Source organism: Rhineura floridana, chromosome 11 (assembly GCF_030035675.1).
Source record: "Rhineura floridana isolate rRhiFlo1 chromosome 11, rRhiFlo1.hap2, whole genome shotgun sequence".
NCBI classification, from domain to species: Eukaryota; Metazoa; Chordata; class Lepidosauria; order Squamata; family Rhineuridae; genus Rhineura; species Rhineura floridana.
In genome coordinates this window covers 18563370-18578987 of record NC_084490.1, presented here as the reverse complement: position 1 = coordinate 18578987, position 15618 = coordinate 18563370, and the positions used below count along the sequence as shown (strand labels likewise).

The 15618-nt window shown below is 43.3% G+C and overlaps 1 protein-coding gene across 1 annotated transcript; it reads left to right on the top strand.

Annotated features, from left to right (window-relative positions):
• The first annotated feature begins 5189 nt into the window (after nt 1–5189).
• Nucleotides 5190–6200, top strand: LOC133366528 (urotensin-2 receptor-like). The gene has a single exon (XM_061589735.1). It carries the CDS (start codon nt 5190–5192, stop codon nt 6198–6200), a length of 1011 nt encoding a protein of 336 aa, XP_061445719.1.
• The last annotated feature ends 9418 nt before the right edge of the window (nt 6201–15618 follow it).

The window sequence follows — 15618 nt, the reverse complement described above, 5'->3', positions numbered from 1 at the left end:
CATGGGCATGCAGTTAAATGCCTACACATGAACATTAAAGCATCATGCAGAACTATACATTGCAGCTTCTGAGGTATGTTGATTATATTAGGGAACTAGCTTTGCAAAAATGTGTATATTAGGCCAAATTGAATAAAAATGTGTATATATTGGGAGAAATTCACTGATGAACTTTCATGAGGACTTAAAAAAAATCCAAATTGAAGTGGAAATGTGGGGAAGTCAAGTTATGATTGGAAAAATTAGAAAGAGAGAAACAGAAATTGACAGATTCGCCCATCCCTAGTTTTCAACAGTTGATATATTGCAGAACAATAATGTTTTCCTAGTATATCTTTAAAACAAAGGAGGCCACACCCTTTTTTGTTTTTAAATTAGTTTAAGACAACCTATTGCAGAGTAAATGCATAAGGCTATGGTAAACTAACTTTTATTCAGAATAGACCCATTGAAATAAATGGTGATGACTAACTTAGGTTTATTAATTTCAGCAGAGCTTGGAAAAGTTACTTTTTTGAACTACAACTCCCTTCAGCCCCAGCCAGCATGGCCACTGGATTGGGCTGATGGGAGTTGTAGTTCAAAAAAGTAACTTTTCCAAGCTCTGAATTTCAGTAGGTCTACTCTGAGTAAAAGTTAGTTGAATACAACTCATACAATATGCATTAAGTGGTGCTGGGTTGTATTCAACTAAGTTCAACTCAGAATAGACCCACTGAAATCAATGAACTTAATCATGCCTCTTAACCTCAAAAGGTCTATTCCTACTGGGCTTCTATTGGGAGGAAATGCGGGATATAAATAAATAAATAAATTTGTGAATAGGACTAGCAGTAAATATCATCCACACTCTGCAACAATGCACAGGTGAGAGAGCAGACTTGGGCAGTGATCCTGGGCATAAGAATAGGGGTGACAGAAGCATGTCCATGTTATAGTCAGAGGATGTGCAGACCCAGAAATGGTCAAATTGTGAAAACGTTCAGTGACCACACACACACACATACACACACACACAGGGGGGGGGGCTTCTGTTAGGACATAACTCTTACAAAGTGACTTACATCATCAGAAAACATACAATACATCAGAAACAAGAAAATCCAGACTGTAGGTGGCATCCATCAATGTCCATCCACCAATGGTACAGACCTGCTTCTGCAACAAGACTTCTTCTTCCTGCACCTGGCAGTGCCCATATCCCCCCCCAACTATTCTGGAGGGTTAGGGGACCTTTACCTGGTTGGCAAAGGCTGGCTTAATGAATATTTAGAAATTTAACAGCCATAGCTGGTCTTCTAATTTTGATAGTCCAGATACCTGGTGAAGAGTGGGGATCTTGATATGTTGAAAAAGAAGGCTGAAATATATTTAAGTAGTACATCAATAATAGGACATCCTTTGACATTTAGGACTTGTAGCTGAAGTTTTCCCTGCTTCTTCATAATTTCATGCCTCCTTGACCTTGCCTCTTCCTCCCAAAATAAGTTTATTTTGTCCAGGTTTCTGAAGAAAGCATATTTTGTTTAAAAACATGGCTATGGGTGGCCTTCAATACAATTAATTGTTTGGGACACTCACCAAGGGTGCAGATGGATCCCAATCACCTTTTTAAAGTCCTTGCTGTGACAGCTTGCTTGGAATTTTCATGTAACTATAAGCCAGACTTTATGGCTTATCTAAGTTAACTGAGAATGAGCAGCATGCTCCCACTTTGCTCCTTCCCTGGAAGAAGTGGGATAAACAAACCAGGCTTCATGTTACATCTGAACTAGGGATCTCAGTTTGTTGCTCCCTAACAAACCACAATCAGCAAGCCAACAACAAACCATAGCTTCAGATTGGTTAGCAATCATGGCTTGTTAGGAAGAAATAAGCCACGATCCCTAGTTCAGACTAGAGATGAGCAAATCTGACCATGTTGGTTTCTCTCCGTTTTCCAGTCAAGCTCAATTCTCCACATTTCCTCATTATTTTATAATTTTTTTAAAAAAAGTTCTCATTAAAATTCATCAGTATTTTAGTATGAATTTCTCTTAATATACATGTATTTGTGTGTAACTTTGCTTAATGCACACATTTTTGCAAAGCAGTTTCTTCTAATGTATTTTTTCTACAATATTTTCAGTATTTCTAGGCACCCTTTACCTAAGTTTATGCATTTTGTACACGTTACATGGCTGGAAAACTGCACTGCAAAGTTCAGAGAAGTGTGAATTTCAAAGGAGGGCTGTGGTCCAGTTTCTGGTTTCAGAAAGTTCAAATTGGGTAGGTTTACCTTTAAAAGTGAACTGAATCAAATTCCCCCCCCCCCCCGCAAGAGGAATTTCTGGGGGAATGAAGATCGCAGGTAGCTGGAGCCCGGGTAGGGCAGAATGCACCACAGCTTGCCACTGCTCATCAGCTGCTGTTCACTCTTGGGCATATTTTGGGCAGGGAGAGGCTGCTGGGCCCTGGACCCTACCCCCAAAGCCAGAGCTTGGAAAATTTACCTTTGTGAACTACAACTCCCATAAACCCTGGAAAGCCGCTGCCTGTCAGTGTAGACAGCACTGAGCTAGATGGATCAATAGTCTGTCTCAATATAAGGCAGCTTCCTATGTTCTTAAAGATCCTCCGTGGCGCAGAGTGGTAAGCGGCGGTCACGCAGCCGAAGCTCTGCTCAAGGCCGGAGTTCGATTCCAACAGAAGGAGGAAGTCGAATCTCCGGTAAAAGGGGTCGAGGTCCACTCAGCCTTCCATCCATCCGTGGTCGGTAAAATGAGTACCCGGCATATGCTGGGGGGTAAAGAAAGGCAGGGGAAGGAACTGGCAATCCCACCCCATATATACCCTAAGAGTCGGAAACGACTCACACTACAAGTGTGGGGACACCTTTACCTTTTCCTATGTTCTTATGTTTCTGTGTCACTGTGACAGGGAGGTGTTCTTCTCTGGCTCAAAAGTTCTGGAGCCATAATGCTTACTGAGAAACAGAGATGGCTAATTCCACTTAAGATGCTGGCCAAATTTACTGCTCTTCCTGTAGGACTCGCTTTATTGCCAGCCATGCCAAGCTTAGAGGATAAGAGACAGGAAAAAGAATGCAAGAGTATCCTCTGTATAGATTCAAAATATCTTTAATTCTTGACTTCTGTGAACCCAGGTCTTTTTCATGGGTAAAATATTTCATAAATAAAATAAGGAGACATTTGTACTTTTACTTTTCGGATTAAAACAGCATGTTTTTACTTCGGATTTAAAGGGGAAATCTGTGTTTTAGCTGCTGGTTGCCAGTCATGTCATGTGAACCATGCAAATTAAAAGGGGCTGTGAGTAGCACCAGACCCATATGAAATCTGTGTGAACCAGCCCTAAGTCAATTAGATCGCCTCATCTAGGGAGAATATTATTATGTGTAAGCAAATTATACCTTTGAGTTGCAGAACTGTGTTGCAGATTGGGGGATTCACTTTTTCCCTACTTCTCTATGGTATAAACCACAATTTCTTCACAGTGGCAGTAGCACCAGTTTGTCCTTTGTGAACAGTGACACACACACACCCGGCACCAGTTTTGTAACCTACCTTTTATTTCTGTGTTGGACATTATTCTTTCTTCTGTTTAGTTTTAAGGTGCTAAATTTGTTGTTGTTATGTGCCTTCAAGTCGATTACGACTTATGGCGACCCTATGAACCAGTGACCTCCAAGAGCATCTTTCATGAACCACCCTGTTCAGATCTTGCAAGTTCAGGTCTGTGGCTTCCTTTATGGAGTCAATCCATCTCTTGTTTGGCCTTCCTCTTTTTCTACTCCCTTCTGTTTTCCCCAGCATTATTGTCTTTTCTAGTGATAATCATGTCTTCTCATGATGTGTCCAAAGTATGATAACCTCAGTTTCATCGTTTTAGCTTCTAGTGACAGTTCTGGTTTAATTTGTTCTAACACCCAATTATTGGTCTTTTTCGCAGTCCATGGTATGCTTATTTGTATCATTTTCTGTAATGTTTTCTATAACCTTGCATGGATTTGTTTTCTGCATTTATTGCCATTATGATTATTTGTTGTTCTTAATATGTTTGCTTTTTAAATTGTTATAAATATTGTTCACTTGGTATGTGGTGAGCCACTATGGGCACAATTTTGTGAAAAAGTAGCATACAAACAGATGGGTCACTTGTGTCTCGTCTACTCATTTTCTTTACACCTCTTTCTCTACCTAAGCATTTATGAGTTTCTTTTGTCCATTGATCCATACAGTCTGCTTCTGTCTGTTCTATCTCTCATTTCTCTCTCTCTCTTCTGGTTGGCATAATTCCATGGAAAACTGCATGACGATGCCAGCAGGGAGTTGGACCCTGAGTGTCCGACTGCTTGGGGGGGGGGAGGAAGGAGGGGTGGTGATAATTCTGACTGTTCCAATCTCCGGTCAAATCGGACCCCTGAATGATGTCCCATCACCCGCCCCGTAGTCCCTTGAGCTGACACGCTGTCAGAATCCCACCCCAAGAATGAAATAAACAGGTTCCTCAATGCAGACAGGAGCCGAGAGCTCAGCTTCCCGTGTGGGGCCGGGCCGAGGTTCAACCCTGACATACCGACACTAGCAGGGTGCGAGGAATGTGAGAGAAGAGAATTTGCAGCCCCAGACAGACACATGCAGATATTCTGCACACACTGGAGACCTCGCGCCACCGCTGGGCTTTGGACACATTAAGCAGCAGAAGAAGTGGAACAAAAAGCCCTTCATGTCCGGACAGGGTGCAGATACCTCGTGTACCAGGCACAAGAGAGATTTGGAAGGAAGGGGGAACCAAACCCTCACAGAAAAACCTTTGCAACCTCAGATCGGCTTTGGGGGGGGGGATACAGGAATAGGATGGAGGAACAGGAATGAATGAAAGAAAAACGGAGACAAATGGACAAAGCAACAAACAGCCAGGTAGACAAACTGATATATTGATATGCGGTTCAAATGATGGATGGATGGATGGATAGATGGATAGATGGATAGATGGATAGATAGATAGATAGATAGATAGATAGATAGATAGATAGATAGATAGATAGATAGATAGATAGATAGATAGATAGATAGATAGATAGATAGATAGATAGATAGGCAAACAGCAAGGTTCTTTAGTCTCCCTTTCTCTTGAAGACCAGGAAAGACGTTGAGAAGTTCTTCTGTACCCTTGATTGTCTGGCCATGGAGCCATCACCAACTAACCTTTCATTGTGGGTGCCATTGGGCAACAGCACTTTCTCAGATGGAGGTGAGTCAGCTGCAGCCCTGGGAGCTGTGCTGAGCCTGATGTGTGCCACAGGGGTGGCTGGAAACCTCTATGCCCTGGCGGTAGTATGGGCCTCACCCTCAGCCTCCTCGCTTCGTGTCCACCTCGTCAACCTGGCCTTGGCTGACTTGCTGTACTTGTCAACGGCCCCCTTCATAGTCCACAATGGGTTGGTGAAGGATTGGCTTTTCGGTGAGGTGGGCTGCCGGGTCCTCCTTAGCCTGGACCTTCTCACCATGCACGCCAGCATCTTCCTGCTCACTCTGATGAGCTGCGAACGCTACACCGCCGTGGCACATCCTTTCCAGGCTGCACGCCATGCGCGGCGGTGCCGCCGGCCGCTGGCCATTGCCATTTGGTTCCTGTCCTTTGCCCTGGCCCTCCCCATGATGGTGATGATCCACCAAGAGGAGCGTGCTGTGGGGGATGGAGCGGTCATCCGGCGTCTCTGTTCTCCAACCTGGAGTGAGGAACAGTATAGGGTCTACCTGAGCATCCTTTTCAGCACCAGCATTGTGGCGCCCGGCATAGTCATTGGGTCCCTCTACTGGCGCCTGGCAAGGACTTATTGGGTCTCACAGACACGTGGCGGCTTGGGACGCTCTCCGAAGAACCGAGTGTTCCTCCTCATCCTCATCATTGTCTTGGCTTTTTGGGCTTGCTATTTGCCATTCTGGATCTGGCAGCTTCTGCCCCTTTACTGCCAGTCCGCAGCCCACCTGCCCATCCGCACAGAGATCTCCATCAACCACTTGGTGACTTGCTTGACTTACGGAAACAGCTGCATTAACCCTTTCCTCTACACCTTGCTGACGCGCAACTACCGTGAGTTCCTGCGTGCTCGCCAAAGGGGATCATCGCGTGCCTCCCTGCGATGCCTCCAGAGCAGAGGAAGGCCACAGGGAGAAGGCGCAGAGGTCGTCTGAACTGATACAAGGTAAGAAATGAGAGACATAGCAACACAGGAAGCTGCTTTATACCAAGCCACTGGTTCATCTAGTTCAGTATTGTCTACACTGACTGGCAGCTGCTCTTCAGGGTTTCACACAGGGGACATTCCCAGCCCTACCTGAAGATGCCAGGGGCCTTTGGCATTCAAGGCAGGTGCTCTACCACTGAGCTACAAGGAATGCCAAGACGAGTGTCGAGCACAAAGCTTTGGTGACTCAGAGAGTCAAGGCTTATCGAGAACCATTAGGGTCTTGCTTTGTTTTCAGCAGAACCTTTGGTTCCCAGGGTGTGTTAGGGCTGGATCACCAGCAGCTCCTTGCCATGTGGGTGGGGAATGATTTAAAGTGCAACATGGGCAGTTGGGTGGTAATGCTGAAATTGTCCCTGCTCACACACCACCACCACTGCCTAAATCACTTCCTCAGCCATTTTTGCCCCTGGTGGAGTTCTGTAATCATAAGTCCCCCTTTGCCAGGAGAAAAATGACAGGAGAAAAGCATGGGGGGGGGCACAGGAGGGATAAAGTTTGGCCTCCTCCCTTTTATCCATCCACACAGTGCAATAAACCTCTCCACTGCCTCGTTTTGTAGGCAAGGATCTACAAATGCACTCACCTGCTTGCCACTGGCAAGCACATCTTTTGTTCTGGTGAGAGCCCGGTATCACACAACCCCTCCTTTCACCCTTCTTCCATGCCTGGAAAAGCATGAGGACTCTCCGTTATGCCAGGCTGACTTCAAAAGCACAGGAGAACAGCAGGGTTCTCCCTAACGCTCCACTGAACCTTGGAGCTATTTGTAAAGCCGTGAAATTTCTTGCTGCTTTCAGAGCATCTGAGGTTTAGTGCAGTGGAGACAAACTCCAAGCCATCTCTTGAGCTGTGGAGGAAGGCACGCATCCAACTATGTGTTGGATGTCCAGCTCAGCATAGTATCCCCTGGACAAGGTCATGTCAGCCACAAGCTTTGACTGGCTATCAAGGATATGGCTCGGATGGGGTTGTGCTGCTTTCACATTTAGTTGCAGGTTCTGTTTAAAAGAAATTAAGCTTCTAGCCCTCATTGTTGAACAAGAAGCTCAACAGCAATTATATACATATTCCCTCCTATCAGCTCCGATCAGCTCATCCGCAGTGCTACCTAGCTGAGTCTTTTAATAATATGCAGAAATGTAAATTACCTAGCAGTGACCTTTTTTCCCCAGTCTGGAAGAGGTGGCAACTTGAAGACAAGAAAAGGTCTTTAAATTTGTAGGGGGAGGATGCGGTTTTTGGATCTCAAGCTTGTCTCCAAGAACCACCCTCCCTGTCCAGTTGTGCAGCTGAACAACTAATGCCCACACAACACTTAGCTGCCCTTTTCTACTTTAATCTCAGGCCTAAAGTTCGATTAATGATACAGTGGCAAAGAAAAGAGGGGTGGCCAATTGTATGACGGTAGAGATCATTTAATAAAAACAAAACACAACCTTAAAACCCTTTTTAGACAAAAGTACCCCTCCCAATACTCTGTTGCAAACTGGGCCTGCAGTTCTATGCACACTTACTGGGCTGGGCCTGGGAGTAATCCCCGGTGAACAGAGTGGGACTTACTTCTGAGCAGGGATGGGGGAGAACTTTGATTCCGTTTGTGTTAAACATAAATCTATCAAATCCACACTTTCCGTAACAATATGAGAACCAAAGCACAGCCACCCTTAGAAATTCCAGCTTACCTGAATTTTGTGATGCAGTTCTCCAACCAAACATTGCTTAAAAAATGCATATATTATGGGAAAATGTGCATAAACTGAACATATTAGTGAAAATAGCACACCAAAATGCATTATATTAGGTGAAATTGCTTACAAAAATGGGTACGTGAGTCAAAACTGCATACAAAAATGCATTTATCAGGAGAAATTCACACTAAAATGCTGAAGAATTTTCAGGTTTTTTTAAACTGCAGATTGCTGCAGAAATGTGGAGAACTGAATTTGACTGAAACAAAGAGAACTGAAATTGACTGATCCTTCCATCCCTACTTTTGATAAAGTGTGCATAGGATTATGCTGTAAATCATCCTTCCTTTAATAGCAAAATCAAACTGAACTGGGGCAAATGAGTTTCTAGAATATTAGTCTATCACTTTGACATGAAGTCCTGAAATATCTGAAGATTACAATTTCAAAAACAGAATGCACAGGAATGGGTGAGAAAAATATCAGCAATGCCAACTGGTTTTTCCCAATAATATGTTTGATGACGGTCTAAGACTTGGAATCTTAGACATATGTCCTCTTTTGATCTTAAAAAGGATAAAGATATTTAGAATCAGACAAAATTAATAAGAAGCTTATCTGAACTTACATCATTGGGAAGAAAGACTATGTTTTTATAAGCTATATGTGCACTTTAAATATATTAGATTCCATGTCTTAAAACATTTTTCAGTATTTTGGTTTGGTGTTTTTTTCTGATAATGGGTATTTTTTTTTAATTCCTCTAATTTCACTCTGATCTGAGCTTTTTGTTGTTCTAAGCAGATTAACATTTAAAATGGGTATATTATTATTGTAACTCTTGCATATTAACAGAGCCATCTTGCAGTGTTTACTTAAGTCCCACTATATTTAATGGAGCTTACTCCCAGGTAAGTGTGTAATAGGACTGCAGCCTACATTATTAATAGTTGACCAAGATATTATTTTCAGTTTAATGTCAATAATTTAAATACCATATTATTGTCCTCTACATTAATTAATCCGGGTAAAATACCACCCGTAGCAGACTCCTGTTTGCGTCTCTTGGAATGCTGGGCATGAATAACCTAGCATTATTTTTACTATTACTTTTTTAAATGTATTGCTTATTGTAACAAGCAGGATTGGATCAGAGCCTGGCCTGTCTTCTTTTCTGTCAAAAATTATATGCAGAATAAAATAACCTCACTTCCAGAGCCAGCTCAATTTGTTGTCCCAAGAAGTTACCATTCATTCACTATGTAGTGTGGACCTTTATTGTGGTGGCACCTACCCTGTGGAATTCCTTCCCCTTAAATATTAGGCAGGCGCCATCTCTGTTAACTTTTCGGCGCCTATTGAAGACTTTCCTCTTTCAACAAGCCTTTTAAGTTAAGACCTATCCCAGTCTGCATCTTTGTTGGAATTGCTTTTAATATGTTTTTTTAAACCTTTTTTCTCTGTAAACAATATGTTTTTTAACGCTTTTTATTTAAGGTTTTTAAAGTGTTTTTAAAGAATGTTTTTAAAGTTGTTTTGTTTTAATGTATTTTAAGGTCTGTTTTTATGATGTTTTAAAGTGTCTTTACTGCTTTTGTTTGCTGCCCTGGGCTCCTGCTGGGAGGAAGGGCAGGATATAAATTAAATAATAAATGAATGAATAAATAAATGTAATCTGGGTTGGCCCAGGGGTGGTGGTGGTGGTGGTGGTGGTGATGATGCATACTCTGTATTTTCTTCATTCCCATCCAGTTTTGGACTCTAGTCTCTCCTTGAATGGGGTGTTTGATTTGCAAGAGATATATCTGAGTTATTTGCTGAACATTCAATCAAAGCTTAACCCTAAATGAAGTATTATCATAACAGCTTAGGAAAGTACACACCCCTCTCCCTCCCAATCAGTAATTTACTAAGATTGTTCAAATTCTATAATAATAAGCAATAATAAAATGAAAGAGAAGAATTAAAACTAAAAGTAGAATCAGCGTTTCAATTTTGAAAAATATTTGTTTATTTATATCAAATATACATATATATGAATATATAAAAATCGCTAGACATTACAATACCAAAACACCACACGACAATAAAAAAAATACAAGTAAAAACAGACAAAACAGTTACAAAAGAAAGAAAATAAATCAACAACACTCTATAAGGCGATTGTGGCTGATGCTTATTTTATTTGTTATCTCTCTCTGTTTAATTATGAAGCTATTATGGTTTTTCACTAATAAAAGAAAATTAAAATTGAAAAGAAATCAGATACTGCCCACAAGCCAACTCATCCTTCTGGGAAAGTCTGTAAACATTCTCAGCATCTGACAAAATGTGTACAATGCCGGAGACTGTCTAACTTCAATGGACAGTGAATTCCATAAGGCAGGAGCTGCTGGGCTGAACGACCTAGTATGAGCCACCACCATGGAATGAACCTCAAGGAAGGCCCTTGCAGATGACTGCAATGAACAAGCAGGTATATAGGGGGCAAGGTGATCCTTCAGATATCCTGATCCCAAGTTGTTTAGGGCTTCTTACTCTAACACACAATTATTGGGAAGAAAAAGGATTTCAAGTAATTAAATTATTTCGCTATTGTTACAGTCTTAAACCTCCATGGAATGACTGAAAATCCATTCTTTTGCTTCCAGTGAAATAAACAAACATGTAACCATTCTGACATTTACATTTCTGAGTCTTTAAATATTTTCACTCATCTATGGAAACTTCCTGTTGTGGAACCAGAGAAGGCAGCCAATGATGTGAGTTTTCACACAAATTCAAAATTCAGCTATGTTCCAGAATTCTACCCTGACTTTAAAATGTGGAGCATGTCTAGAGTTTGCTTTTAGAAGTTAAAACATAAGTCTTGTGTATTCATTGTAAAGCATGAACATTAAGCATAAATTTCTCAAATTATGTTCCTGTTTTCCAAAATCTCTAAGGGCACAACGCTATAGGTATTTACATCAGGATGAGGGGAGTTAGGATACAGCAGATATCTGGCTGAGCCAGCTGGGTCCTTGCTCAGCTGGGTTACACCAGCATAAGTTGCAGCCCAGCCGGGCTCAACCAAGACCGACATAAATTAAGCCAGAGTAAGAAGTGGTGTGTGTGGGGGGGACCTATGCTGTATCCTACATCCATTCAGTTTGGTCATTAGCCACTGTGGTGTAATGGTTAGGGTGCTGGACTATGAACTGGGACACCAGCATTCAAATCTCTACTCAGCCATGAAGCTCACTGGGTGACCATGGGTCAGTCACTGTCTGTCAGCCTAACCTACCTCACAGGGTTGTTGTAAGGATAAAATGGGGATGAAAGAACCATGTATACCACCGTCACCTTAGAGGAAAGGTGGGATATAAATGTAACAAAAATTAAACAAGAAAATTTCTTTTCACCCAGCTCTGCCAGCATTCTCCCCGCTCAAGGCAGCTGAAGTTATGCCGGCTTCCTCCATGTAGGATTGCTCCCTAAATCCCTAAGCTCTTTTAATTATAGATGTAGGAACTGAATCAGGGACTCTGAGCATGCAAAAACCTAGTTTTACCTAGGTGGCCATGTGTCCTACTTTTACACTCTATTCGAAGGAGCCAAGAGTCAGAGCGCAGGACACGGAATAATGGGCTCAAGTTATAGGAAGCCACATTTCAAACATCAGGAAAAACTTCTAGTTGTTAGAGCAGTATGACAATGGAACCAATTACCTAGGGAGGTGGTTGGCTCTCTAGCACTGCAGGCATTCAAGAGGCAGCTGGACAGCCACATGTTGGGTATGCTTTAATTTGGATTCCTGCATTGAGCAGGGGGTTAGGCTGGATGGCCTTATAGGCCCCTTCCATCTCTATGATTCTATGAGTCCTGTTTGAAGGGTTGGCTGGTCCAAGTCTGGTTTAAAGGTAAATGACCTTAAGAATGAAGAGCAGGAGGGGCTTCAAAGCTGCCCATCGACAGTTAACCCAAAGGTAGCAAACTTGGTGCCCTCCAGATATTTTGAACTCCCATCAGCCACAGCCAGCATGCCCAATGGCAGAGGATGGTGGAAGTTGTAGTCCAAAACATCTGGAAGGCACCATGTTGGCTACCCCTGAGTTAGCCACTGGACATCAGACTGAGCACACAGGCATGCAGCAGATCACCTAGCCACCTCTTCCTCATTATGGTGAGCTGTATGGTATTTCTTTTTAAATTACAGCAATTACTTCTAAATGTGCATCTAGATACATAAATTAAAAAGGTAAAGGTGTCCCCGCACTTACAGTGCGAGTTGTTTCCGACTCTTAGGGTGATGTCTTGCGACGTTTACTAGGCAGACCGTATATATGGGGTGGGATTGCCAGTTCCTTCCCCTGCCTTTCTTTACCCCCTAGCATATGCTGGGTACTCATTTTACCAACCACAGATGGATGGAAGGCTGAGTGGACCTCAACCCCTTTTACCGGAGATTTGACTTCCTCCTTCCGTTGGAATCGAACTCCGGCCGTGAGCAGAGCTTCGGGTGCGTTACCGCCGCTTACCACTCTGCAAACATTTCCTCCTCCTATCCCCTTTTTTTTTGTGGTGCGTTCCTTCTTTTGGGACGACTCATAGGTGGCTACCCGAGTTCTCCCATAGAAACAATAGACAGCAGGAGATTTTTTTTTGTCATACACCTAAACCAGCATAGCCAACCGGGGCACAACTGGAATTAGGACAGTTTCTAAGCTGAGAGCATGAATTCCACATAACCTTGAGCTCCCGTTCTTTTCTTTAATAGTAGTCAAGTTCCTTCACATGACTTCCTGGTAATGCTGGCCCTTGCCCTCAATCTGACATTTCTTCTGTACTCATATTTTATTGAAGGGTTGATGGGGACCCTATGGGCCCTTCAGATGTTGCTGGACTATAACTCGCATCATGCCTGACCTTTGTTCATGCTGGCCGGGGCTGATGGGAGTTGGAGTCCAGGAACATCTGGAGGGCCCACAGGGTCCCCATCATCCATGATTTCAGAGGGATGTCAGAGACCTCCTCTGCTCCTGCTTTCTCTTTCTCTCCCCTAGGTCCCCAGCCTGGAAATCCATTCAGAGAGAGAATGGCTTGACAAAAGAAAACTGCACAGAGGACATTCCCTCATAATTCAAGGACTGCATCCCAATCTCCGAACACTTCATTCCTGGGACAAGAGCAAGAGGACTCCTGGGATGGGGGAGTGACTAGGCAAGAGTTTCCAGTGGCCTTTTTTGCACAGCGGCTTTCTGCCTCTGTTAGGTACCCAGCAGGTGGAAAATCAACAGGGGAAGGTTTTTCCTCATCACTGTGGGTATGTACAACGTTGGTTTTTGAGTCATGTGTTTTCTGTGAGGCTTCAGCTATGCAGTTTGTGCTGCACACACCCATGCTACCCCTTGGGAAGACAAGTTCTGTCTACTCCCTCCATCCACATTCAACAAGTCAAACTTTTTACCTGTGCAGAGGCATGTTTTCCTAAGGAACTGATTAATAATGAAATGCTTTTTGCAGTTCTTTCCCTTTTTAGTTTGCAAGTAGGATTTTTTAAAAACTAGCATTCATCTCATACAGTGTACTTTTATTTGTATATGCCTCTGTATATTCCTTCATTGTTCTTTAAGGTTAGCACCTGTGTTCCAGTATTGTGAAAATGGATACTATTTCATGCCTGCTCTGACTTGCATCTCACAGTCATGCTTGCCTGTTAATGAACATACACAGCTGTCTCTTTTGCAGATGCAAGAAAAGGTTGCAACTGTCCATCGCCTTATGTTTCCATGTTACTCCATGCACCCCACTGGCTGTTTAGAAAAATGAACAAGACATCTGCAGGGCAGGGATGGGGGTAGTGTTGCTTATACATTTAAACATACAATCATGCTACTTAATTTAAAAAAATACTGACAATGCAGCCCACAAGAACACTGAGAATAAACATTTGAAAACAGTGTCTGTGAACTAGAGGAAGTGAAAGAATAAGGCTATTGGAGATGGAGACTGCCCCTGTGGGTTGCTTCCTGGATGGTAGAGGAGATGGGGGTGAAATTGCAGTTGGAGGCATCCTCTCCCCTCCCCCCCCCCCCGTGGATGGTGGAACAATGCAACAGCTGAGTCACTTTGTGTGGAAGGTCGCACAACTATACGGAAAAAGTGGAACTGAGAATGGCATTGCCAATGGCAAATTCCCAAAAGTTAACATATATGCATGCACTCTGTATCTCTATGCAAAACCTTTTTGGACCTCTGGCAAAGAGTCAGGATAAAGAACATAAAGGAAGGAAGTCAGAGAAGGGGTCAAGCTGCTTTGGGGGTTTGAGGGCCTGTTGGGTTATGGGAGAGGGTCCAGGCAACAGGATTGCTGGTTTCTGTTTGTGTGCCACCAACACATTTGCTGCACCATTTCATTTGCTCCCAGAAGATACAGCGTATTTAACTTCCCTTCATTCCCCAGCCCCTGCTGCTTCATGCAGGGAAATGCTTGCTTTCTGCATCATCACTCATAAAGCATCCGGAACAGTTGCATTTTCAATACATTAAAAAAAAAAGAGTGCGCTCTCTCTCACACACACACACACTGCCCTTGAAGTTGCTGCATTCCGAAGGTCACACATTCACAAACTTCACTTAGGTGTTTTGTTTGCATTTTCCTTGGCTGCACAACAGCATTACACTGATTGACATTCTGTGAGTTCAAATGTCAGCATTTTGGGTGCCATTTTCCCATGCAGAAAAGGTAATACTCTCATGAGGAAAGCTTGGGTGCTGCATTTCTGTGTGACAAAATGGCAAACACTACCCAAAGCAACTGCACATGGGAAGGAGCTGTTAATCACCTGGCCCACATGGCTTCTCCTGACAGATGTTCCTGGAACAATATGGGATCCGGCTATAAAGAAAACCAGTAAAGAATCCTGTGGCACTTGGAAGACTTAACAAAGTGATTGTGGCATAAACATTTGCAAGCCAGGGTGGACTTGGTCAGATGTCTCATGAAAGCAGCTGTCATGCTCCACAGCCTGGTAATGTATGAATCAGCCTTGATAGCAATCAAGAAATGCATTGGGGCCGTGGCAGGGCCGTGTGGCATAGCGGTTAGAGTGGTGGACTAGGACCTGGGAGATCTGGGTTCAAATCCCATCATGATACTCACTGGGTGATCTTCGACTAGTCACTTACTATAATCTCTTCAGGCATTCCATATCCAGGGTTACCATGTGAAAGGGGACATTGGGAACGAATGTGCTACTTCTGCCTCCTCTGTTGCTGATTCAGTGGCCTTCTAACTCATGGAAGGTGACTGTGTGAAGTGCAGAGATTTTTCTATGCATTGAAGCTCCCCGCATGCTTTGGAACCCCAATTTCCCAGGGTTCTGAAACATGCAGGGTGTCAATATCCTCTTGTCAGGGTCTCAGTATTTGCCAGAGGAAGACACTAATTTGGATGATGCACCAGTCAGCCCACTTGAGAGGGAGCCCTCAGCATTCCCTTCTACATTGCCCCAGCCTGAGGATGTGGTTCTTCTGTCATCATCGCAGGCTGAAGATGGTTCCCAGCAGCCTCTCATAGAATCATAGAGTTGGAAAGGGCTTATAAGGCAATTGAGTCCAATCCCCTGCTCAATGCAAGAATCCAACTTAGAGCATACCACAGATGGCTGTCCAGCAGCCTCTTGAAGGCCT

Excerpts from the sequence above, each read along its gene's own strand:
- LOC133366528 (XM_061589735.1), top strand. The coding sequence starts at position 5,190 with ATGGAGCCATCACCAACTAACCTTTCATTGTGGGTGCCATTGGGCAAC.